General features: G+C 50.2%; 1 protein-coding gene across 1 annotated transcript in view; it reads right to left on the reverse strand.

The window, feature by feature from the left end:
* LOC135974925 (killer cell lectin-like receptor subfamily B member 1B allele C) overlaps nt 1-24,453 on the reverse strand; it is a 38,851-nt gene extending 14,398 nt beyond the window's left edge. Inside the window, exons 1-3 of the mRNA XM_065564236.1 lie at nt 24,139-24,453; nt 13,991-14,089; nt 13,414-13,554 (exon numbers count right to left, since the gene is read on the reverse strand). Coding sequence (XP_065420308.1) covers nt 13,414-13,554; nt 13,991-14,089; nt 24,139-24,316 — 418 coding nt within the window. The 5' untranslated portion in view covers nt 24,317-24,453. The remainder of the gene's footprint in view (nt 1-13,413; nt 13,555-13,990; nt 14,090-24,138) is intronic.
* Nucleotides 24,454-25,851: the final 1,398 nt, after the last annotated feature.

Consider the following 25,851-nt stretch of genomic DNA (forward strand, 5'->3'; position numbering starts at 1 on the left):
GGCTACTCCGACAGTGGGGACGGGGGGCGGGTTTGGAATGGATATGAGCAACACATCTCGAAGAACAACAGTTACAACGGTGAGTAACCGTCTTTTCTTCTTCGAGTGCTTGCTCATATCCATTCCATTAGGTGACTCCCAAGCCCAACTTAGGTGGTGGGGTCGGAGTGAGACATTGCTGTGTGCAAAACCGCTGATCCGAAGGCAGCATCGTCCCTGGACTGCTGCACTAGTGCATAGTGAGCTGTAAACGTGTGGACTGATGACCAAACCGCAGCTCTACAAATGTCCTGGATCGGAACTTGCGCCAGGAAAGCCGTCGAGGAAGCTTGGGCCCTCGTGGAGTGAGCGGTGAGGTGCGGTGCTGAGACACCTGCTAGGTCATAGCAAGTCCGGATGCAAGACGTAATCCAGGAGGATAGGCGTTGTGAGGAGACCGGTGAGCCTTTCATTCGGTCGGCCACTGCAACGAAGAGTTGCGTCGTCTTTCTAAAGGGCCTTGTGCGGTCAATGTAGAAGGCCAGGGCCCTGCGTACGTCCAGAGAATGCAAACGTTGATCCTGGCGAGTAGCATGTGGTTTAGGGTGAAAGACCGGGAGAAATATATCCTGGTTGATATGAAATGGAGAAACCACCTTAGGGAGAAAGGCAGGATGTGGGCGGAGCTGCACTTTATCCTTATGGAAAACTGTGTAAGGGGGCTCGGATGTAAGCGCCCTGAGTTCAGAAACGCGCCTTGCTGAGGTGATGGCTACGAGGAAGGCTGTCTTCCAGGATAGGTACAAAAGTGAACAGGTGGCCAGTGGCTCGAATGGATGACCTGTGAGCTTGGAAAGAACCAGGTTGAGGTCCCATGTCGGAACGGGTTGACGTTGTTGTGGGTACATCCTGTCTAAGCCCTTAAGGAATCTAACGACCATCGGGTTAGAGAATACCGAGGACGCGAGTTCCCCTGGATGAAAGGCCGATATAGCGGCCAGGTGAACTCTAATTGAAGATATCGCCAACCCTTGCTGTTTTAGGGAGAGGAGATACTCCAAAATGAGAGGAATGGGTGCCCGCAACGGGGACGTGGCTCGTTGTTCGCACCAACAGGAGAACCGCTTCCACTTGGCCAGGTACGTGGTGCGTGTTGAGGGCTTCCTACTGCTCAGCAGAATCTGTTGGACAGAGTGCGAGCATTGCTGCTCTGCCTGAGTGAACCATGGAGCAGCCACGCCGTGAGGTGGAGTGATTGCAGGTCGGGGTGACGCAGCCGGCCGTGGTCCTGCGTGATGAGATCTGGATACAACGGAAGCGGGATCGGTGTCCGAACCGAGAGTTCCAACAGCGTGGTGTACCAATGTTGTCTCGGCCACGCTGGAGCGATCAGAATGACCTGTGCCTGGTCTCTGCGCAATTTGAGCAGTACCTTGTGGACCAGAGGAAACGGAGGGAAGGCATAAAACAGGTGGTCTTTCCAGGGAAGGAGAAACGCATCCGAGAGGGAGCCCGGGGCTCGACCTTGTAGGGAGCAGAACACGTGGCACTTCCTGTTGTCTCGAGAAGCAAACAGGTCTATCTGGGGAAACCCCCACTTCTGGAAGACGGAATGTATGATGTCCGGGCGGATAGACCACTCGTGCGTTTGAAAGGACCTGCTGAGTCGGTCCGCTAAAGTGTTCTGGGCTCCAGGGAGGAACGATGCCGTGAGATGTATTGAGTGGGCGATGCAGAAGTCCCACAGGCGAATGGCCTCTTGGCATAGAATTGACGAACGTGCTCCTCCTTGCTTGTTGATGTAAAACATGGCCGTGGTGTTGTCGATGAGAACTAACACACAGCGGCCACGTAGGAGATTGAGAAATGCCTGGCACGCCAGGCGCACCGCCATCAGTTCCCGAACATTGATGTGCAGGGCTAGCTGGGGTGCAGTCCATAGGCCCTGGGTATGGTGTTCGTTGAGATGGGCGCCCCAACCCAGAGATGAAGCGTCTGTGACCAGGTGTAGAGAGGGTTGTGGGGCGTGAAACGGCATCCCCTCGCAAACCACATTGTGATCTAGCCACCATGAGAGGGAGGTCAGGACCGAGTTCGGGACCGTGACCACCATGTTCAGGCTGTCCCGATGTGGGCGGTATATCGATGACACCCAGGTCTGGAGTGGGCGAAGCCGAAGTCTGGCATGCCTGGTTACGTACGTGCAGGAAGCCATGTGACCCAGCAGGGTGAGGCACGACCTCACCGTGGTAGTTGGGAAGGCCTTGAGTCCTTGAATGAGGCTCATGATGGTGCAAAAGCGATTGTCTGGCAGGATGGCTTGTGCGCGTCTGGAGTCTAGAACCGCACCGATGAATTCTATTCTCTGGGTAGGTTCTAGAGTGGATTTGTCCTTGTTGAGTAGGATACCCAACTTGTTGAATGTGCGCACTATTATGTGGACGTGATCGCGAACTTGTTCTTTGGTGCGACCGCGTACCAGCCAGTCGTCTAGGTACGGGAACACCTGTATCCCTTGCCGACGAAGGTACGCTGCCACGACAGCCATACATTTTGTGAACACCCGTGGGGCTGAGGATAGGCCGAAGGGAAGGACTGCAAATTGGTAATGCACCCTGTTTACCACGAATCGCAGGAAACGTCTGTGAGGCGGGTAAATAGTGATGTGAAAGTATGCGTCTTTCATGTCGAGGGCGGCGAACCAGTCTCCAGGATCGAGGGAAGGGATAATGGCTCCCAAAGAGACCATGCGGAACTTCAACTTTACTACGAATTTGTTGAGTCCGCGCAAGTCCAAGATGGGTCGCAGACCTCCTTTGGACTTGGGAATGAGGAAGTAGCGGGAATAAAATCCCCTGCCCCTTAATTCCACTGGAACCTCCTCTATGGCCCCCATAGCAAGGAGCGTAGAAACTTCCTGTATAAGAAGTTGCTCGTGAGAAGGGTCCCTGAAGAGGGACGGGGAAGGGGGGGAAGAGGGGGGAATAGAAGAGAACTGGATAGCGTATCCCCTGTCCACCGTGCGGAGGACCCAACGGTCCGAAGTTATAAGGGACCAAGCACGGTGGAAGTGGGAGAGGCGATCCCGAAAGGAGGGGGCTGGATCCTGGGGGATGACTGGGGCGCCGTCCTCGACCGCACCTTCAAAAGTTCTGCCTGGGGCCTGAAGGTGGTCTAGGTGGCCCCTGGTTCTGACCAGGTTGAGGGCCGGTCCACCTTCTTCTACCACCTCGCCCTCGCCTCCGGGCCGAGTCCTGTCTCTGACGAGGCGGGGGGGGGGTAGAAGCGCTGAGGCTGCGGCCTAAATGGCCTGCGCTGAGGGCCCACAACATGCATCCCCAGGGAGCGCATGATTGTTCTCGAGTCCTTGAGGCTCTGCAGGCGAGAGTCCGTCTTATCTGAGAACAATCCATGACCCTCAAAGGGCAGATCTTGTAGGGTTTGCTGCAGTTCCGGAGGCAAACCCGAAACCTGAAGCCAGGAGATCCTGCGCATAGCGATACCCGAAGCCAGGGTCCTCGCAGCTGAGTCTCCAATGTCCAAGGAGGCCTGCAGGGAGGTCCGAGCCACCTTCTTGCCCTCCTCTACCATGGCTCCAAACTCTTCCCTGGACTCTTGGGGAATCAACTCCTTAAACTTCCCCATAGAGTTCCAGGAGTTGAAATTGTAGCGGCTCAGTAGCGCCTGTTGGTTCGCCGCTCTAAGTTGTAGCCCTCCGGCTGAGTAAACCTTACGGCCAAACAGATCGAGCCGCTTAGCCTCTTTTGATTTAGGCGCTGCAGCCTGCTGGCCGTGGCGCTCTCGTGCATTCACTGATTCTACCACCAGTGAACACGGCTGGGGGTGGGTATACAAGTACCCATAGTCCTTAGACGGGACAAAGTATTTCCTTTCCACCCCTCTCGCTGTGGGTGGAATAGAGGCAGGAGTTTGCCATATCGTATCCGCATTCGTTTGGATCGTGCGGATCAGGGGTAACGCCACCCTCGATGGGGCATCCGCTCCAAGGATATTCACGATCGGGTCGTGCACCTCCACTATCTCCTCTGCCTGCAGGTCCATATTACGGGCCATCCTACGCAGGAGATCCTGGTGAGCCCGAAGATCTATCGGAGGGGGACCCGTACATGAAGTGCCCGCCACTGCCTCATCCGGAGAGGAGGAAGAGGATGCCTCCGGTGGTACCGGATCCAAGGGGGGGTCCTGATCCCCCTGCTCTTGGGCCGGAGCATCACCTGCACTGGGGTCCATGGTGTCGGGTGGCGTGGACACGGAAGCCTCCATGCCTCCTGGCGGAGGCCGAGAGATGGTGGATTCTGGGGCCCTTCTGACCGAGTGACCCGAGCGAGAGGTCGATGGTATTGGAGCCCCTTGCTCCTGGTGGTACGCCCACGGGGTCCAAAACGACCAGTGAGATGGTCCATGAGAGTGGTCCTCTGCCATCTCCTGCCAATGGCCCAAGTTTCGTTCCTCGGCTTGCCCTTGAGGGGGGTATGCCGATCTCGACAGGTCCTCCGAGGAGCGAGACACCGATCTTGACGGCCATGGCGGTGCCGAGAGAGATGAAACGATCCCCGTGGGCTGCGGTGCACGGTGCCGGTCCGGAGATGATCTATCTCTGCGCGGTGCCGGCGATCGGTGCCGGGACCGCGACCGGTGCCGATGACCTCGTCGGTGCCGGGAGTCGGATCTGGACCTCGACGAGGACCTGGAGTATGCCCGGTGCCGGGAGCGACCCCTCGACGTCGAGCGTCGACCGTAGCGGTGCCGAGAGCTACGTCTCGATGTTGATCGGTGCCGACGATCATATCGGTGCCGAGACGAAGAGCGGTGCCGCGAAGAAGATCTTGGCCGCGAGTACGACCGGTGCCGAGACGATATTCGGTGCCGGGACTGCGAGCGGCGTGGGGACCTGCTTCGGGACGTGGATCGGTGCCGAGGTTCCAGCCCTTGTGATGGCGGGCGCATCAAGGCAGGTTTCCCCCTCGACTGGACCGTGCGAGTCAACGGTGCAGTCGGTGCCGGTGGTTGAGGCGGTGCCGGCTCCGTGAGAGCTATTAAGTCTCTCGCCGCCGCGAAGGTCTCTGGAGTCGACGGGAGACACTGTATCACCGCCGGCCTGGGAGGAGACGCTATTTGCACCAGACTCAACGGCCTCGGCGCCGGAGTCGACGGTGCTGGAGGCACCTGTTTTCGTTGCTCCACCGGTGGACGCGGCTCTACCCCCGGCACTGGGGGAGCCGGCGTCTTCGGCACGGATGTCCCCGTCTTATGGGCTTTTTTATGCCCCGGGGATAATGACTGGCGCCGAGGCACTTGCTGTGCTTGCGGTGCCGACGAGGTCCGGTGCCGGGGAGGCTTGTCTGACGCCACTCGCGTGGTCGTCATAGCCGGTGCCGCCGGGGCACTGCGCACCGAGGTGCTAGGCGCCGGGGCCTTGCCCGTGGAAGGAGTGTCCGGGCTAAGTGCCGCCTCCATCAGGAGTTGCCTGAGCCGAAAGTCCCGCTCCTTCTTGGTCCTTGGTCGGAAGGCCTTACAGATCTTGCACTTATCTGTTTGGTGGGACTCTCCCAGGCACTTCAGACAGGAGTCGTGCGGGTCGCTCGTGGGCATAGGCTTAGCGCAGGAGGCGCACAGCTTGAAGCCGGGAGCGTTGGGCATGAGCCCGGCCCCGCGGCCGGGGGAGAAAGGGGGGAGACGACCCCCTTAATCCCCTGGACTACTTAGAACAACTTTAAAACTACTTAACTAATTTACTACAAATACTAGAACTATAACTATAACTATAACTATAACTATGATACAACAATATAAGCTAGGGAGAGTGGAGAACAGCTAAGCAGCGCTCCACAGTTCCAACGACCGTCAGGGGCGGTAAGAAGGAACTGAGGGGGCGCCGGGTCGGCTGGGGTATATATTCAGCGCCATGAAGGCGCCACTCTAGGGGGCTCCACAGCCGACCCGCCGGTGTTGCTAGGGTAAAAATCTTCCGACGATCGTGCACGCGGCGCGCACACACCCTAATGGAATGGATATGAGCAAGCACTCGAAGAAGAACTAACTGTTGTATTGTTGTTCAGCCCCTGCACCAAAGGGCCTGAGCCCTGAACTAACTGTCGTATTGTTGCTCAGCCCCTGCACCAAAGGTAGGGTTACCATACGTCCGGATTTCCCCGGACATGTCCGGCTTTTTGGTGCTCAAATCCCCGTCCGGGGGGAATTGCCAAAAAGCCAGACATGTCCGGGGAAATAGGGAGGCATAAGCCAGGGTCCGCCCAGCACGATCCGCCGGGTCCGCAGCGCAGCCCAGCTGCCCCAGCTACAATGCTCAGGCGGGAAACGGGGGGGGGGTCCTCGGGCTTCCCTCGCGGGCGGGGACCCCCCCAGCCACTGGGGGACCCTTCCTGTGGCCCCGTTGCCCCACGCAGCTTGGAACCCGGCGCCGCGGGAGCTGTTTCCGGCAGAGACAGACAAGCCAGGGAATGTGTTCGGCGGCAGGAAGGAAGCTGCGGCTGGGGCTGCAGTGACCCGCGCTGCCGAGCGTCTGAAGCCCCCAGCAGGCAGAGGCTGCCGGGTGAGCAGGGGAGCAGAGGCAGGGCAGGCAGGGGCATAGAGGCTGCAGGGCGAGGAGGAGCAGGGCAGGCAGGGGCAGGGGGATGCAGGGGCTGCAGGGCGAGTGGGGAGCGGCGGTCACAGAGGCTGTAGGGGCGTGGGGGGTGCAGGGGCAGGGCAGGTGGGGGGCGCAGAGGCTGCAGGGGCAGGGGGTGCAGGGGCTGCAGGGCGAGTGGGGAGCATGGGTCACAGAGGCTGCAGGGACAGGGGGGTGCAGGGGCTGCAGGGCGAGTCGGAAGCAGGGGTCACAGAGGCTGCAGGGGCGGGGGGTGCAGGGGCTGCAGGGCGAGTCGGAAGCAGGGGTCACAGAGGCTGCAGGGGCGGGGGGTGCAGGGGCTGCAGGGTGAGTGGGGAGCAGGGAAGCACTTAGCAACCCCCAACCAAGATCAGAGCGGGAGGGAGGAGGGGGAATGCAGGGTGCTCAGAGGAGGGGACAGAGTTGGGCCAGGGGCTTTGGGGAAGGGGCGGGGCTGGGGTGGAGCTGGGGGTGGGGAAGGGGCGGAGTTGGGGCAGGGCCAGGTCCCCGTGGAGTGTCCTCTTTTTTCAGTGTTGAAATATGGTAACCCTACCAAAGAGCCTGAGCTCCCCAAACTGTTGTATTGTTGCTCAGCCCCTGCCCCAGAGGGCCTGATCTCCCTAACTGTTTGTTTGCTCAGCCCCTGCCTGAGGGCCTGAGCCCCTGAACTAACCGTTTGCTTGTTCCACCGGTAGTGAGTCGGTGTGGCTCCCCTCCTGCCCAGGAGGGTCGAGCCCCGGCACGAACCTTCCACATATACTTTTCCTAAAATAAGCCAATCTCATGATTTTTTAGTGTCTGACTCCTGTTTTTTGAATGCTTGGGGATCACAACACTGGAGTAATGTATATAAATGGGCCTCAGTGTGAATGAGAATCTGGTCCATTGTATTTCAAGCAGACAGTGTCCCTTTAACACAGTGACTGGGGTTTCAGTCACAGCGAGGTTGCTGCAAACTCTTTAAGGCCTGGTCTACACTACGGGTTTAGGTCGACTTTAGCAGCGTTAAATCGAATTAAGCCTGGACATGTCCACACGACGAAGCCCTTTCTTTCGACTTAAAGGGTCCTTTAAACCGGTTTCTTTACACCACCTCCGACGAGGGGATTAGCGATAAAACCGGCCTTTGCGGGTCGGAATTGGGGTAGTGTGGACGGAATTCGACGTTATTGGCCTCCGGGAGCTATCCCACAGTGCTTCATTGTGACCGCTCTGGACAGCACTCTCAACTCAGATGCACTGACCAGGTAGACAGGAAAAGACCCGCGAAGGTTTGAATTTAATTTCCTGTTTGCTCAGCGTGGAGAGCACAGATGACCACGCAGAGCTCATCAGCACAGGTAACCGTGATGGAGTCCCAGGATCGCAAAAGAGCTCCAGCATGGATCGAACGGGAGGTACGGGATCTGCTCGCCATATGGGGAGATGAAGCAGTGATAGCTGAACTCCGGAGTAAAAGAAATGGCAAAGTATTAGAAAAGGTCTCCAAGGCCATGAAGGACCGAGGCCATAACAGGGACACACAGCAGTGCCGCGTGAAAATTAAGGAGCTACGGCAAGCTTACCACAAAGCCAGAGAAGCAAACGGAAGGTCCGGGGCAGAGCCGCAAACTTGCCGCTACTACGCGGAGCTGCATGCGATCCTAGGGGGTGCAGCCACCACTACCCCAACCGTGTGCTATGACTCTCTCACTGGAGAAACACACAGGGAAGACGGTTTGGGGAACGAGGAAGATGAGGATGGAGGTACTGTAGGTAGCTCACAGCAGCAAGGAAGCGGAGAAACCGGTTTCCCCAACAGCCAGGATATGTTTGTGACCCTGGACCTGGAACCAGTAACCCCCGAACTCACCCAAGACCCTCAGGGCATACAGGAGACCTCTGGTGAGTGTACCTTTGTAAATATTTGTAAACATTACACATGGTTTAAAAGCAAGCGTGTTTAATGATTAATTTGCCCTGGCAATCGCGGCCAGTACATCTACTGGAAAAGTCTGTTAACGTGTATGGGGATGGAGCGGAAATCCTCCAGGGACATCTCCAGAAAGCTCTCCTTTATGTACTCCCAAAGCGTTTGCAAAAGGTTTCTGGGGAGGGCTGCCTTATCCCGTCCGCCATGGTAGGACACTTTACCACGCCAGGCCAGTAGCACGTAGTCTGGAATCATTGCATAACAAAGCATGGCAGCGTATGGTCCCGGTGTTTGCTGGCATGCAGACAATATCCATTCCTTATCTCTCTTTGTTATCCTCAGGAGAGTGATATCATTCACGGTCACCTGGTTGAAATGGGGTGATTTTATTAAGGGGACATTCAGAGGCACCCGTTCCTGCTCTTCTGAACAGAAATGTTCCCCGCTGTTAACCACGCGGTGGAGGGGAGGGGTGAAGTGATCATCCCAGAGAATCGTGTGTGTGTGTGTGTGGGGGGGTGGTTTACTTGTTTGTGCTGCATGTTAACCGGGAAACCGCAGCCCCTCCTTTTACATTGAAAACCCATTTTAAATGGACAACCCAATTCATCCTTGATATGGGAAATGCGCTGCTGTTTGCAACCTTTCCCGCATGTTAAGAAGGTTAAAAAAGCCAAAACACTGTGGCCTACCATGGCTGCCTGCAAGCCGAAATATGCGACCTTGTAATGCAAGAGTGTACCCATTGTTCTCTAAAATGTGTCTTTTTTCACCACCTCTCCCTTCTCCTCCACCAGCTGCAAATGTTTCTCCTTCGCAGAGGCTCGTGAACATTAGAAAGAGAAAACGTAGGACGAGGGACGATATGTTCACGGAGCTGCAGATGTCCTCCCACGCTGATAGAGCACAGCAGAATGCGTGGAGGCAGTCAATGTCGGACATGAGAAAAGCACAATATGAACGAGAGGAGAGGTGGCGGGCTGAATGGCGGGATGAAAAGAGCAAGTGGCGGGCTGAAGACGATAGGTGGCGTCAGCTTGCAGACAGACGGCAAGAGTCAATGCTCCGTCTGCTGGAGCATCAAACTGATATGATATGGTTGAGCTGCAGGAAAGGCAGCAGGAGCAGAGACCGCCGCTACAGCCCCTGTGTAACCAACAGCCCTCCTCCCCAAGTTCCATAGCCTCCTCACCCAGACGCCCAAGAACACGGTGGGGGGGCCTCCAGCCACCCAGTCACTCCACCCCAGATGATCGCCCAAGCATCAGAAGGCTGGCCTTCAATAAGACTTAAAGTTTTAAAATGCAGTGTGTCTTTTTCCATCCCTCCTCCCCCACCCATCCCAGGCTACCTTGGCAATTATCCCCCTACTTCTGTGAGGAACTAATAAAGAATGCATGAATGTGAAAAAACAATGACTTTATTGCCTCTGCAAGCGGTGCTCGAATTGGGGAGGGGAGGGTGGGGTGGTTGGTTTACAGGGAAGTAGAGTGAACCGGGTCGGGGGGGGGGGGGTTTGGAGGGTTCATCAAGGAGAAACAAACAGAAGTTTCACACAGTAGCCTGGCCAGTCACAAAACTCGTTTTCAAAGCTTCTCTGATGCGCACCGCGCCCTGCTGTGCTCCTCTAACCGCCCTGGTGTCTGGCTGCGCGTAATCAGCGGCCAGGCGAGTTGCCTCAACCTCCCACCCCGCCATAAAGGTCTCCCCCTTACTCTCACAGATATTGTGGAGCGCACAGCAAGCAGCAATAACAATGGGGATATTCTTTTCGCTGAGGTCTGAGCGAGTCAGTAAGCTGCGCCAGCGCGCTTTTAAACGTCCAAATGCACATTCCACCACCATTCGGCACTTGCTCAGCCTGTAGTTGAACAGGTCCTGACTCCTGTCCAGGCTGCCTGTGTACGGCTTCATGAGCCATGGCATTAAGGGGTAGGCTGGGTCCCCAAGGATCACGATAGGCATTTCAACATCCCCAACGGTTACTTTCTGGTCCGGGAAGAAAGTCCCTTCCTCCAGCTTTCGAAACAGAGCAGAGTTCCTGAAGATGCGAGCATCATGTACCTTTCCCGGCCATCCCACGTTGATGTTGGCGAAACGTCCCTTGTGATCCACCAGGGCTTGCAGCAGCATTGAAAAGTACCCCTTGCGGTTTACGTAGTCGGTGGCTTGGTGCTCCGGTGACAAGATAGGGATATGGGTTCCGTCTATGGCCCCGCCACAGTTTGGGAATCCTATTTCAGCAAAACCATCCACTATTGACTGCACGTTGCCCAGAGTCACTACCCTTGATATCACCAGGTCTTTCATTGCCCTGGCAAATTGGATCACAGCAGCCCCCACCGTAGATTTGCCCACTCCAAATTGATTCCCGACTGACCGGTAGCTGTCTGGCGTTGCAAGCTTCCACAGGACTATCGCCACTCGCTTCTCAACTGTGAGGGCTGCTCTCATCTTGGTATCCTGGCGTTTCAGGGCAGGGGAAAGCAAGTCACAAAGTTCCATGAAAGTGCCCTTACGCATGCGAAAGTTTCGCAGCCACTGGGAATCGTCCCATACCTGCAGCACGATGCGATCCCACCAGTCTGTGCTTGTTTCCCGGGCCCAGAATCGGTGTTCCACGGCATGAACCTGCCCCAGTGACACCATGATTTCCACACTGCTGGGGCCTGTGCCTTGTGAGAGGTCTATGTCCATGTCAATTTCCTCATCACTCTCTTCGCCGCGCTGCAATCGCCTCCTCGGCTGGTCCGGGTTTCGCCTTGGCATGTCCTGGCTCTGCATATACTCCAGGACAATGCGCGTGGTGTTCATAGTGCTCATAATTGCCGCGGTGATCTGAGCGGGCTCCATGATCCCAGTGCTAGCTATGGCGCCTGGTCAGAAAAAAGGCGCGAATGTAGTATCTGATGGACCAGGAGAAGGAGGGAGGGTGGGAGGGAGGGAGGGCCGAGTGACGACATGGCGTACAGGTACAGGAACAGGGAATTAAAATCAAGAAAGGTGGCTGTGCATCAGGGAGAAACACAAACAACTGTCACACAGAATGGTCCCCCCAAAGATTAAACTGAAAACCCTGGGCTTAGCAGGCCATTGATTTCACGGAGGAAGGGGAAGCAAATGAATACAGAACAAATCTATTTTTTACATCTTAAGCTGGCAGCCGACGGTGCAGCATGAGTGATAGCCTCTCCAGTATGATGATGACGGATACCAATCATAATATACCATCGTCTGCCAAAAGGCAAGGGGCTGCTGCTGTGTAGCAATGCAGCCCCACGTCTGCCAGCCCCACGTCCGCCAGCACCCAGCATCGCCCTCGGCCTCTTCTGGGTGCTTAGCAGACAATACTGGGCAATTGGCAGAAAATAGTATACTACGATTGGTAGCCATCATCATCGAAACAGTAGCATGTCTGCCCAGGTGGCCATGATTGACAGCCACTCCAGTACGACGACGATGGGTACCAATCATAATATACCATCGCCTACCAAAGGGCAAGGGGCTGGTGCAATGCAGCCCTACGGCTATCACTCATGCTACACCGTCTACCGCCAAAAGGCAGTTAGCAGCTGCTGCTGTGTAGCAATGCAGTCCCACGTCTGCCGGCACCCAGAGGACATATGGTGACGGTGAGCTCAGCTGAGCTGAGCGGGCTCCATGCTTGCCGTGGTATGTTGTCTGCACAGGTAACCCAGGTAAAAAGGCGCGAATCTATTGTCTGCCGTTGCTGTGACGAGGGGGGAGGGGCCTTACGACATGTACCCAGAACCGCCCACGACACTGTTTTGCATCATCCGGACATTGGGATCTCAACCCAGAATTCAAAGAAAAGGCACGAAAGTAGTATCTGACGGACTAGGGGAAGGAGGGAGGGCGGGCCGAGTGACGACATGGCGTACAGGTACAGGGAATTAAAATCAAGAACGGTGGCTGTGCATCAGGGAGAAACACAAACAACTGTCACACAGAATGGTCCCCCCAAAGATTAAACTGAAAACCCTGGGCTTAGCAGGCCGTTGATTTGACGGAGGGAGGGGGAAGCAAATGAATACAGACCAAATCTATTTTTTACATCGTAAGACTACGGTGCAGCGTGACTGATAGACCTCGGCATCTTTCTGGGTGCTTGGCAGCAAATACTGGGCGCTTGGCAGTTAGTGTATGACGATGGTCTTCAGGCCTATTGCACGATCTGCTGCTCGGGGAAGACTCTGCTAATGTGCGATGACCCAACTTGTAATAGGACGGTTAACAGTCGTAATACACCATCTACTGCCAAAAGGCAAGCCCCACGGCTGCCAGCACCCAGATCGCCGATGAAGGCTACCAGTCTACTGCACCGTCTACCGCCAAAAGGCAGTTAGCAGCTGCTGCTGTGTAGCAATGCAGTCCCACGTCTGCCGGCACCCAGAGGACATATGGTGACGGTGAGCTCAGCTGAGCTGAGCGGGCTCCATGCTTGCCGTGGTATGTTGTCTGCACAGGTAACCCAGGTAAAAAGGCGCGAATCTATTGTCTGCCGTTGCTGTGACGGGGGGGGGGGGCCTGACGACATGTACCCAGAACCGCCCGCAACACTGTTTTTGCATCATCCGGGCATTGGGATCTCAACCCAGAATTCCAAGGGGCGGCGGAGACTGCGGGAACTGTGGGATAGCTGTGGGATAGCTACCCATAGTGCAATGCTCCGGAAGTCGACGCTAGCCTCGTACTGTGGACGCGGTCTGCCGACTAGAGCACCTAGAGCATTTTATGTGGGGACACACACAATCGGCTGTATACAACCGATTTCAATAAAACCGGCTTCTATAAATTCGAACTAATTTCGTAGTGTAGACATACCCTAAGGGAGAATGACTTATGGCTCTGGGACAGTAGGAGCTGGGGTTACCTGCCAAGCTGCTATTGTGGGGTTCACATAGAATTGGTTTCAAGCGAGACCGGAAATCCTCCAGGCAGGAGCTGCATTCCATACTACTGACAATTCTGGTATCATTATTCTCCGATGTATTCAGAGTTCCTCTGGTCTGTCCTGCACAAGAGACATGCAACTGGGAAACTTCAAAAGAGCATCAGTGTAAATGAAAATAATTTCTATTGCAGCTATTTAGCAATCAAAAAAAATTGTGGGGGCGTGTAATTCATCAAACAGTGCAGTATCCATCACAGATAGGGTGAGGACAGAGGAAGAGGGAATCCCATTCACTGCACAGTATAGGTGCATTTCTGTCTTCCAGGCACATGTAACAGTGAACCTGCCTTAGTCAGATCACACGAATTTCATGCATCTAGCTCTTAACTGCACCTTGTTCCTGTGACACTTTGACCTGGGTAGTGATGTAATGCCTAGGATTTCATTCGCAAACGGACGGAAATCAAGAATGGAATATCAGTGGGATTTGGAAATGAGAAGAGAATCCATGGAGCACCATTAAGCTCAAATGGATAAACAGATTGGCGCTACTTACCCCAAACCCCCAGTGCTATCACAGCTATTGTCAGGACGATGTTCCCAGCCCATCCGACCCCTACAGCGATACGATGCCACCAGGGACATGGAGGGGAACCTGTAAGAGACAATGTGGAGAAACATCATCAAACCCCAGTGTGAGAAATAACAATGGAACTTGTTCTTCTCTGGAGCCTGTCCCCGCCCCCTTACCTGGGAGTTCCACTCCTCTTCAGATAACACTAGGGGCAGCTTTACCAATGGCAGCTTCTTTCACCCATTTCTCCCAGAAACACCTTCACACTTTTTTCCCACACTGTCCCTTCTGCAGGGATGGCCCCCCCGAAATCAATCTACACAGCCACTGCTCTGCCCCGCTTCAGATCCTGTCTTACGTTCCCCCTGTAACCTGACACCCATGGTAAACTGCCTAGTAATAACAGCCAGGCAAGTGACCTGCTCATTACTATAGATTACTTCATTTAAAAAAAACCAAAAAAACAAAAAACACCACGTGAAGCCTCCAAATTGTTCACCTAGCTAATACATATCACCTTGTGTTCCTGTGACTATCCCCCTTGTCCTCCATCTCCCCTATCCCTCCCTTCATGTTCTAAATACACCGGTTGTGTTTTGACCCTATTTAGACCCTAATCCTATAAATACTGTTACGTCAAGAGTCACCAGGTGATGCTGTTACACACAGTTGTATAAATTATTTTTCCTAATGTGTGTAAGCACTGGTCAGTCTTTGAAGAAATGTTATATTATTGTTCATTTTGTGGTATACAATAGTTTCTTTGTGCGGGAGCTGTTGCACCAGCAGGAGAGTTTGCTCTCTGCCTTAATTTCTCTAAGTAGAGTCACATCTTGGGGCAGAGTTGCTTCCTGGGAAACCAGGCATGGTGTTTGGGCTGAGATTCCAGGAAGAGGACTTTGTTTGCATGCCATTTGTGACCACCTCTGTACCAGGACCGATGTATACCGTGTAAATAAATGAATTATACTAAGAAAATACACAGCCTCCATGTCAATGAATTCTTCTCCAATGTGAAAATAGGCCAGGCTCCAATGTCTACTAACACTAAACACAGGGTGACAATACTTGTACCTGCACTTAACTTTAAGCATGTGAGTAGTCCCATTGACTTCAAAATGACCCCTTATATAAGAAAAGTAAAGTATGTGTGTAAAATGTTAGCAGAGTGGGGCCTTAGTTTGTAAAAGATTTGGTTGAGAAACAAATATATTTGTGCAGTGCCTAGCACAATGAGACCTCAGTCATGACTGGGGCAAGTTCTAGGTGATACTGTAATATAAATAATAATAAACCTGTCGGTCAGAGGCCAAGTCACCTCTGGGACACCCCTGCAAATCAAATCATTTTTGAAAGTTGAAGGAAGGAAGATGGTGGGGAGAGAATTAATAATAAAATTTCAAAAAGTTTTTGCAATTTGTTTGAAATTTTAGTTCTATAGTTGGCAGGAGTACCCTCCCTCTCTCCTAACTCACCAGATCAAAAAGTTTGCAAATATTTTGTTGAACATTTTTCCCAATTTTATTTACCAAATTGTGAAATTTAAAAATTCTAACCATCTTTACTAATGATACCAGTTATTAACTAGATATATTATCAATGCTATTTGACAATATGGCTGCATGGTAAATCTCTTGTGTTGATGCATCAGCACTGTTAGCATAGAAAGGAGTAAGGCAGTGGAGAACTAGGCCCTACATTGTAATCAGTTACACACCTGCTGCTCTATTGTAGGCAATGGGTTTGCCCATATATCAGTGAGGGTAGATGTTAAATACAATGGATACAGCTGATTAAATTTTCCATCAAAACTGTATTTCGATAGAAAATTGGGTTTGGGACTAAACATGTTTGGTTTCTGCAAAAAAAAATTTTTTTTTTTTGGTCAAACAATTGAATATCCCCCTGTGGTGGGGTGTCTGCCCCACCCCCATGCTAGAGGGGGCTGCAGCAGGCCAGTGCAGCCTGGCAGCCAATAAGAGCAGGGCTTATTGAGAGACAATCAGGGCCCAGATTGGAGGCAGCAAATAAGGGCCAGGCTCAGCCCTATAAAAAGGCTGCTCAGAAAGGAGAGTCAGTCTGTCCCAGTCCTTCAGGGAGGAAGGTCTGTCTCCTGAGCAGGAGACCAGCACCCAGGACTGCGCAGTGCTGGGCAGGCTCAGGGAAGCAGAGTGGAGCTTCAGCCTGATACCTGCCAGACTGCCAGCCCTGAGTAGAAGGGCCTAGATGGTGCAATGGGTCAGAGGGAAGTGACCTAAGGAAGGCTGAAGGCAAGGGGAGAGAAGGAATGCTGAGAGGCTGCCGTTAGAGGGTCCCTGGGTCGGGACCCAGAATAGTGGGTAGGCCTGGGTCCCCCCCTTGTGCTGCACTGGGCCGTGGAGCAGTGGCTGAGTCAGGCTGCAGCCTGCCCCCTGATGTAAGAGGGGCTAGACTTGGGGGTTGTGGCAGGCTGCTGAGGCTAGTGCAAAGACTCCTGTTAACCCCCCCTCTCACCCCCCCCCCCCCCGGAAGGTGGTGTGGATGGACTGAAGGGCACTGCCGGATGGCAGTGGTCCTGAAGAGGACACTGCGAGCTGGAGAGCAACGCGGGTCCACACGCCAACCGAGGGCGAGACAATGGACAGGACGCCACCAGGAGAGGGCGCTCCACTGTACAGAGCTAATTCCCGAGACAACCAGTAGGAGGTGCTGCGGGTGAGTCCCAACCCTGTCACACCCCCAAATGAAGTATTTTGATTCTGAAATGCCACTCACTGTGGTGTCTCATAGAATTGTAGTTTGGGTGCCTTATTCCCCCGTTCTCCTCTATGGGCTGCAGGGCCACCCAGAGGGGACGCCAAAAAGGGCAGTTTTGCCCCAGGTCTCCCATTTGAAGGTGTCCCCAAGCCCAGGGGAACAATAGGGTTATTGGATGAAACATGGAAAGGTGGGAAGTCTCAGTTTCAGATTTTGCCCCAGGCCCCCAAAAACCTCTGTGCAGCCCTGATGGACCAGGCTCCCCAGCCAGAGACTTCATCTTTCTTGATGCACCGTGGCCATGTGAGTGCTGTTGTGATAATTGGGCCTACAAACTTCCCCTAATTGTGAGAAGTGAGTGAAAGTTCATTACATGTCACACTAACCTATAGTAATAAATGTTGATAGGAAAAGGTGCACAAGGGAGACGGAAAGACTGAACTAATCCAAACAAACTGATATAGATCAAGGCCTGTGCTAAGACCATGCTTGGTAAATAGAGGAGCAAGGGACTGGAAATTAATGAACCAACCTTTGTGTCAGAAAGTGGGCTTAACTGGTGAATAAAATAATGAGGGGATGGGTTATTCCAGTGGTTCTCAAACTTTTGTACTGGGGACCCCTTTCACAAAGCAAGCCTGTGAGTGCGACCCCCCCCCCTATAAATTAAAAACACTTTTTATATATTTAACAGCATTATAAATGCTGGAGGCAAAGCGGGGTTTGGGGTGGAGGTTGACAGCTCACAACCCCCCATGTAATAAACTTGTGACCCTCTGAGGGGTCCCGACCCCCAGTTTGAGAACCCCTGGGCTATTCCACCCATTACTCCTTTACAGAGTCCTTTTAAAAAAAAAAAGAGTTTTGAGGGGGGGAAAAAATCAAGAAAAAGCCGAGGAGAAGAAGCTGTCTGCCAACAACCGCTGCAGCAAGCGTTAGCATTATGGCTGCCGCCCCTACTATCTCCTGGGACCCTTGGACCCACTGCTACACCATTGGGCCTTTGTCATCCTGATCTTGAAAGATGTCCTGACCAGCCTGGCCCAGAGAGAGGAGCCCAGATGCCATTGTTACTTCCACTGGCTCTGGCTAAATTCCAAACACTGCCAGGGATGGGATGTGAGACTTTGTCATCCCCTCCTTGAATGTTCTTTATTCCACCACTTTATTTCGTTCCTTTCACCTTCTGTGTGATAAGAGTCTGGCTTTGCCGGTCAAAACTGTACATGCTGCAACACTGCTGTAGGCCATAATGCCCTAAACAGCTCGATGCTGGTACAAGTTTGCCAGGACTCTGAGCGGCTGATAAGATTGTGTGCCCTGCTTGTGTTTCTGCAGCAGCCAGGTTACAACTGAGAGTTAACATCAAAAAGAGAAGGTGCATTTTCTATCTTTTGTCTTGTTTTGTCTTTTAGTGAATCAGGATCAGACTTTAAACAGCCACACCAATAGCTATAGCCCATTACAACTGACCTTTTCTCTTTGCCCTAAAAAGGACAGTTATTGCCATCCTTAATACCATCTGAAGACTGTCAAATAGGGGGCTTTTCTTTCTAAAACCTTCCAGGGAAAGGAAATAAGAAATGGTCTTAAAATGAAAGTCTTACTTAATACTTTATTTCAAATGTTTCAACTGTTTTTCTTTCTGGTCTCAGAGTAGCAGCCGTGTTAGTCTGTATCCGCAAAAAGAACAGAAGTACTTGTGGCACCTTAGTGACTAACACATTTGTTTTTCTTTCTGTATCTTTAATAAAAGACACACATTATTTTAAAATTAAATGATTTTTAATGGTGTATTTGCCCTGGGACTAAGCAAGCTGAGGTAATTGTATGCCAAACCCTGGACCTTGTTTAACACTGTTTAAATGCAGGGGTCTCAAACTCAAATGATCACGAGGGCCACATGAGGACTAGTACATTGGCCCGAGGGCTGCATCCTCGCCCCGGCCCCACCTCTTCTCTGCCTCCTCCCCTGAATGTGAGGCTCCCCACTCCTCCCCTGTCTCTCCTGTAAAGCGCTAATTGCGGAAGCGCTTGGAGGTAGGCAGAGGAGCGGGGACGCGGTGCGCTGGAGGTCACGGGGGCGGCGGGTGAGGGGAGATTTGCGGCCGAAGGAAATAACTCCACGGGCTGCTGGCCGCGTGTTTGAGACCCCTGGTTTAATGTTATATAGTGACAGGATCTGTTAACACCTTTTGCCCCTTTGAGCTCATTTATTCCATCAAAGTTACTAACACAACAGTGCCATAATGCACAGCCTCCCCCAGCCAAGAGGAGAGACCATGATGTGTCATGGGAGATGTATTCCAAGAAGGGAGCCGAGCCCAGCCCACAGAGAAAAATGGAGACACAAGGCACCCAAATTACACATCCCATGAGGCACTATGGCAGCATTTCAGAATTGAAATATTTCAGTTACACTTTTTTTTTTTTTGCCAAAAAGTCAAAAGTTTCTGTGGGGCTGGGGGGAGAAAAACACATCCAACAAGCTCTAAATGGATTTGTACAGATGATACTCTGAGGATTTGCCCTGCAGAACATGTGTTGGTGGTGATAATACATGAAATGGAAATAGCCCAGTTTCAGTTCAATGGGACTATCACATGCTTATGTATTTCCAAGACTGTGGCCTTAGATTTTCCAGTAATTTAGAGGTTCGTAGGTTATTAGGGCCAGAAGGGACCATGATGATCACCTAGTCTGACCAGAGATTTCAGTACATTTTACATTGTTTTTCACAAAGCTGTTGTCTTATTTGATTGTTCATTTTTGTATTCAGTCTTCAATGAAACCTACTAGTTAGTATTTGACATTCACTCAAGCACCATACATGTGGATTTATCATTTCTCTAAAAATTACTATGACTGTAACTTTCAAAAGAGCCTAGCAGAGTTTCTGTGGTGGCTGAAACCCCTTGGGCTTCTTTGAAAATCCCAGCCAAAATACTTTAGTGATTTGCTACTTTCCCAAGAATTATACTGTGAACTGAAGTTAGTGAGCCAGAGCCTATTCTCAGTTACCCAGGTGTGCACTAAATACAAATCAACAGACTCAGACGTGTACCCAGAAGCCTCCTGCTGCAAGACAAGCCCAAGAAAGAAACCAACAGAATTCCACTGGCCATCACCTACAGTCCTCAGCTAAAACCTCTCCAACGCATCATCAGTGATCTACAACCCATCCTGGACAATGATCCCTCACTTTCACAGACCTTGGGAGTCAGGCCAGTCCTCGCCCACAGACAACCCGCCAACCTGAAGCATATTCTCACCAGCAACCACGCACCGTAACTCTAACTCAGGAACCAATCCATGCTACAAACCTCAATGCCAACTCTGCCCACATATCTACACCAGTAACACCATCACAGGACCTAACCAGATCAGTTACAACATCACTGGTTCATTCACCTGCACGTCCACCAATGTGATATATGCCATCATGTGCCAGCAATGCCCCTCTGCTATGTACATCGGCCAAACTGGACAGTCACTTCGCAAGAGGATAAATGGACACAAGTCAGATATTTGGAATGGCAATATACAAAAACCAGTTGGAGAACACTTCAACCTCCCTGGCCACACAATAGCAGATGTAAAGGTAGCCATCCTGCAGCAAAAAAACTTCAGGACCAGACTCCAAAGAAAAACTGCTGAGCTTCAGTTCATTAGCAAATTTGACACCATCAGATCAGGATTAAACAAAGACTGTGAATGGCTATCCAACTACAGAAGCAGCTTCTCCTCCCTTGGTGTTCAGACCTCAGCTGCTAGAAGAGGGCCTCATCCTCCCTAATTGAACTAACCTCGTGATCTCTAGACTGATTCTGGCCTGCATATTTATACCTGCCTCTGGAAATTTCCATTACATGCGTTTGACGAAGTGGGTATTCACCCACGAAAGCTCATGCTCCAATACATCTGTTAGTCTATAAGGTGCCACAGGACACTCTTTCGCTTTTTATTAAATACAGAGACATTCCACTAAGATAATGTCCAAATTTACACAAGTGACAGTACAGTTACATTGTCTCAGTGTCTTGATTTTGATCAGTAATCTGTAATTTTTTGTAAACAAATATCTTTAAACCAAACTCATTCTACGTTTTCAATCTACATTCACTAGGGAAAGGATTATAAACTATTTTTTTGTTACAAATGAAACTTGTGAGTGACACTCTTGAGGCTACTCACAGAGTTTATAATCACTACAGGAGACTTAAATTTCTTCCTGTTGTAACCACTGTTAATTCTGAGTCAGTTCAAAAATTGCATCCTTCTGTTCATAAAAGTGGATCTTTATGTGAGGATTTTCACAGACACCTAATTCAGATCGCTACTGTGAACATTACAGAACTAACTGTTCTGGAATTACGAGTGGACACAAATAATGGAAATAATGTTTGAAAAGTGAAAAATTATTGTCTGGTCTGTACGTGTTCAGTCCTAGCACAGTAAGGCTCCTGCTTCTAACTAGAACATCTTGGCACCACTGCCTGGCAAATTTCATATTAATTAATGCAGAATAATTAATAGTGGAGGTGGTTGTGTTTTCTGTCTTCATTGTAAAATGGCTTGTTGAATTTACTTTAAAGTTTCTAAGGAAAATTATCTTGTAGCTTCCGACTAACATGAATTATTTCTGGCTAAAAGGAGAGGGGGGTTTACGAAAAGGAAGTTGGAAGGTCAAAGTCTTCCTTATATTGGAATCCGTCGTCCAATTTTAACAGTAACTTATGAGACAAATTCATTTTTAATTTCAGCGTTAGACCCTGATCCTGCAAAGATTTCAGCATGGGCAGGGCTGGCCCTAAACCAAATGGCGCCCAATGTAAGGAATGTATTTGGTGCCCCCACCCCTCCATTTGTTAAACTTTTGAATACCTTATTTTTTATTGCATTTGTAGCCCATTTCACAACTTTGATGCACGATTTGTAGCATGATTTATCCCTGACGTATGAGACAAAAATTTGCAAGCTAGAATCTGTAACTCTGTATGTTGTCACTAACAACAAAAACAGCACCCTAAGCCCGGCACCCTCCAAGCCTGGCACCCCGGATGGTCTCCTGGGTCACCTGCCCCTAAATCCGGCTCTGAGCACAGGAGTAATTTTAAACGTGTGACTAATGTTAAACATGTGCATAAGCGTCTGCGGGTTCGGGCCTGGGGACAACTCACAGCACAAAGCTCTACCAGCATTTGGAGGATCAGGCCCTTAGTTGTAAGACATGAAATACACTATTGCCAAGGGTCATGGTGGATTCCTCATCACTGACACCTTTAAAATCAAGATTGGATGTTTTTTCTAAAAGATCTGCTCTAGAAATTATTTGGGGGAAATTCCACGCCCTGTGTTATACAGGATATCAGACTAGATGATCACAATGGCCCCTTCTGGCCTTGGACTCTGTGAATTAAGGCCCCAGTCCTGCAGTTGGATCCATGTGGGTGGGCCCTTATGCTCATTGACTTCAATGGGATTCTGTACAGGTGTGAATGAAGGTCCACTCATAAGGATCAGATCAGATCACAGGATTGGGGCCTAAATTTCCATTCATTAACATAGTGCCAGTCTTCAACATAACAAAAGTGTATAACTGTGGATAAATAAACCACTTAAATCAGCTCTTGGATACATTGGTGTAAGTTTCGAGCAACTTCACTGACTTCTGTGGAGTCAATCTGGATTTACACTGATGTAACCAGCAGAATCTAACTCCTAAAATAATGTCCAAGAGCAGATCAGATCCTGTCTGAAAATAATATCTAAAGTGCATGGAAACAATTTCATGAAGGTTCCCAACAAGAATTAAATTTGACTAGGCATCCACATATGCTAGGTATTACTGTGATGTAAACAGACATCAGAGCAAAATCTGTTGGAAAATATCAGCTGTTCTTCAGCAGCTGTAAATAATTTAGTTATGTTCACAGCAAGTGTATAGCAAGAATTTTTTTTAGTACAATACAGTTGTAGCTATACTTAAAGTAGGAAAACATGAGATATAGGAAGCCAGAATTATTGGCAACATACAAGTATAATTGAAGCTAGTAAACATAATCTGTTTGACTATTGCACGTCACACTTGATATACAGCTTGATTAAATATTTGGGCTATTAGAGTAGAATTTTTAGAAACACTTATGTCACTTAGGCACTTTTGAAAATTTTACCCTCCATGTAAATCTGTGGCCTTACTGTACTTATGGAAAATATACTCTAAAACTAGCTATTTAAGATTTAAATTATTTTTCCTCAAACCTCCTCCAAAGTATCAAGATTTTTAACTAGTTTAATATCATTTTTCAGGGGAATCACAAATTATTTATGATGCTCAGTTTATATCCTTTAAGTTAAATTGTAACACACGGTTCTTTGTATTTTTAATATTCCTAAAACACTGATGACTCTTCACTGTCCCAATCTCTGCTACTGTCTTCTCCTTGACTGTCTCCCAACTCCTGACTCTCCACGCTTCAGCTGAGCTACAGTGCAATAACTCGCTGTCTCTCCTGCGCTCAGACACAGAACACATCAACTCTGCCCTTGGAAAGCTTTCCTGGTTTTGTGTCCATTTCAGCATCCAGTGGAAAAATCCCCTTCATTAATTCTGTCATTCTCATCCATCCACCCTCCTTGGCCAGGTTCTTCTTCTTTCTTCCTCTTCTCTGGTCCCATTTCCTACAATCCTCAGATATTGGGCTTCCCTCTCCCTACTTATATCACTACAGAGGTTAGTAGACCTCCCCCTCTCACCCTCCCCCCCGCCCACAGTACCTACCCTCTGCCACAGTCTCCATGACCCTCTGCACCTAATTTGGCTCCCAACTGAATTTCAGATTCCACCTCTTCTCTCAGACTTATGTGGATTTTAACCCTCTCTCTAACAAAACAATTAAATTCTCTTCTGTGAGGCCCCCACATTCCCTGTGCTCAGTCATTCTTTCAGACTCACCCAACGTACTGCTCTCTGCCCCCTAACCATAACCCATTATACTATGTACTGTTACCTCAGTAGTTTACTGCTATGCCCCAAATACGTATTAAATAACTAGGAAGGGTGTCATACAAAGTACAGCTATATTGCATTGCACTTGTATTTGCATGTTTAGACTATCAGTGGCTATGAAGTTTTCTGTGACATGCTGTATTAACAAACTAAAGTGCACTATATTACCTTAACGGAATTCAGCTGCCAAATGCTGAGTGGTAAAGAATTTCACATCAGCTAAGTCCCACCACACATAAAACACAGAGCTGCTCCTTGGCTCTGGACACAGTTTCTCTAAACTATCTGTGCTGCAAGTCAAACAAAAAATATCTTAGAAGCATGGAATCCTAGCCAAAGACTGACCATATTGGTACAAAAATAAGAAACCTAATGCACTTACTGCGGTGCTGAGATCGTTTTGGTGGCCTCGAAGAAGAACTGGCTCCAGGAATGTTTAAATCAGCATAAACTATTTCTCCAGCCATGGCAAGTACAGAGGAAGGTCTGAGCGTACAGAAGGGGGTCTGTGCCTGAGAGCAGTCTCCTGTGTATGTCTGCCCTCTGCTGAGCAGTAGCATATTTCTATTCTGTTCTATATAGGATCTTACACCACACTCATCTCCATAGAATTTGAGAGACTTCTAGTAGTGCATTAAGCAATGTGACTAACGTCTGTCACATGTTTGTTCTCTCATCACCTCCCCAGAGGGAGAAATGTGCAGCAGAGTGTCTTGGTTTGGAAATACGTGGGTGTTTTTGGTTTTACTTTTTCCATATAAATATACCTATTACTATGTGTTTATATTAGAGATGGCAAGATCAAAGAAATGTGCCCTGCACTTGGAGTGGTGAAGTTTGTGATGATCCTTAGTTCTTGGGGAAGTTCATTCCAGAGAAAGTTCTGTCTCCTGCCACTGCTGAGAGCTCCATTAGACCAGAGGAATGGAGTTTACAACCACAGACTTTGTCCCAGAGCTTTAGATGGTTGTTTACAAACCCTGGGCCCAGGCCATGGAGTGCTTTGAAGACAAGGACTGAGACCATGCAGAGTTCTATGGGAAGCCAATGTAGAGAGAAGACGACAGGTTGGACGTGTTCATGGTAGCCTGTGCTGCCGAAGAGACACGCTGCAGCATTCTGTACTAGTTGGAGTTTCCTAAGCGCTGAAGGTTTCATGCCCAAGCATATTACATTGCTGTAATCCAGCCGAGAGGTGACAAAGTTCTGAGTAACTGAAGTCAGGTCTTCATCTGCCAGGATAGGACGCTATCTCCTAACCAAATAGAGATGGTACAAAGAGTTACTCACAGATGCTGCTATGCGAATGCTCAGCATCAGTGAGGAATCCAAGAGTAATCCTACATTACAGACTGAATGTGTACCTTCAACCAACAGAGACTGCATCATGTCTGCAAGCTATTCAAAATAGCTTTCTCTGTCCACCAACATCATCTCTGTCTTAGTAGGGTTCAGCCGGCTCTTTTTCATCCATGAGCTGATCTCGTCCAAGCACTGGGGCATCTTGGTGGTAGTGGTGTGGTCGTAGGTGCTGAAGGATAAGTAGAGCTGTATATCATCACAGGACACTGCCAATACCACACTGAGTAACCAAGACCGCCAACCAGGGAAATAACCCACTTCCTTCCCTGACGGACCAAGGGACACGCCCCACCCATGTACTTATCTGCTACACCAATACTGACTTGGGCTCTTTATTTATTCCATGGGTTGCGTACCCGAGCCCACTTATCCACTGACACTTTAAAAACCCTTGCACCCCAATCTGGGTCTAAGCAGGTTATGCGATATGTATGTATCTTCTCATCCTTGCAAATGATACCTGTAACCCCCCCATAACCAAGCCTGACCCCAGATGTACAGTACCTTGCCTCTTAACATGTGTATATTTCATTTTAAACATTAACTTTAATTAAATTTTTACATCTGCACATTGCAGGCACTTGAGTCCATATCATCTGACCAGTTCACCTTGTGGCTGCATGTATATGCTGAAAAGGACTGCAGAGCGAATTGGTCCTTATGCAAGTGAGGAGTCCAGGGGTGGAAATGCAGCTTCACATCAACTACTCATTGGTCGAGTCCCTCCAGGAAG

The sequence above is a fragment of the Chrysemys picta genome, chromosome 12 (assembly GCF_011386835.1).
Source record: "Chrysemys picta bellii isolate R12L10 chromosome 12, ASM1138683v2, whole genome shotgun sequence".
Taxonomy (NCBI): Eukaryota; Metazoa; Chordata; order Testudines; family Emydidae; genus Chrysemys; species Chrysemys picta.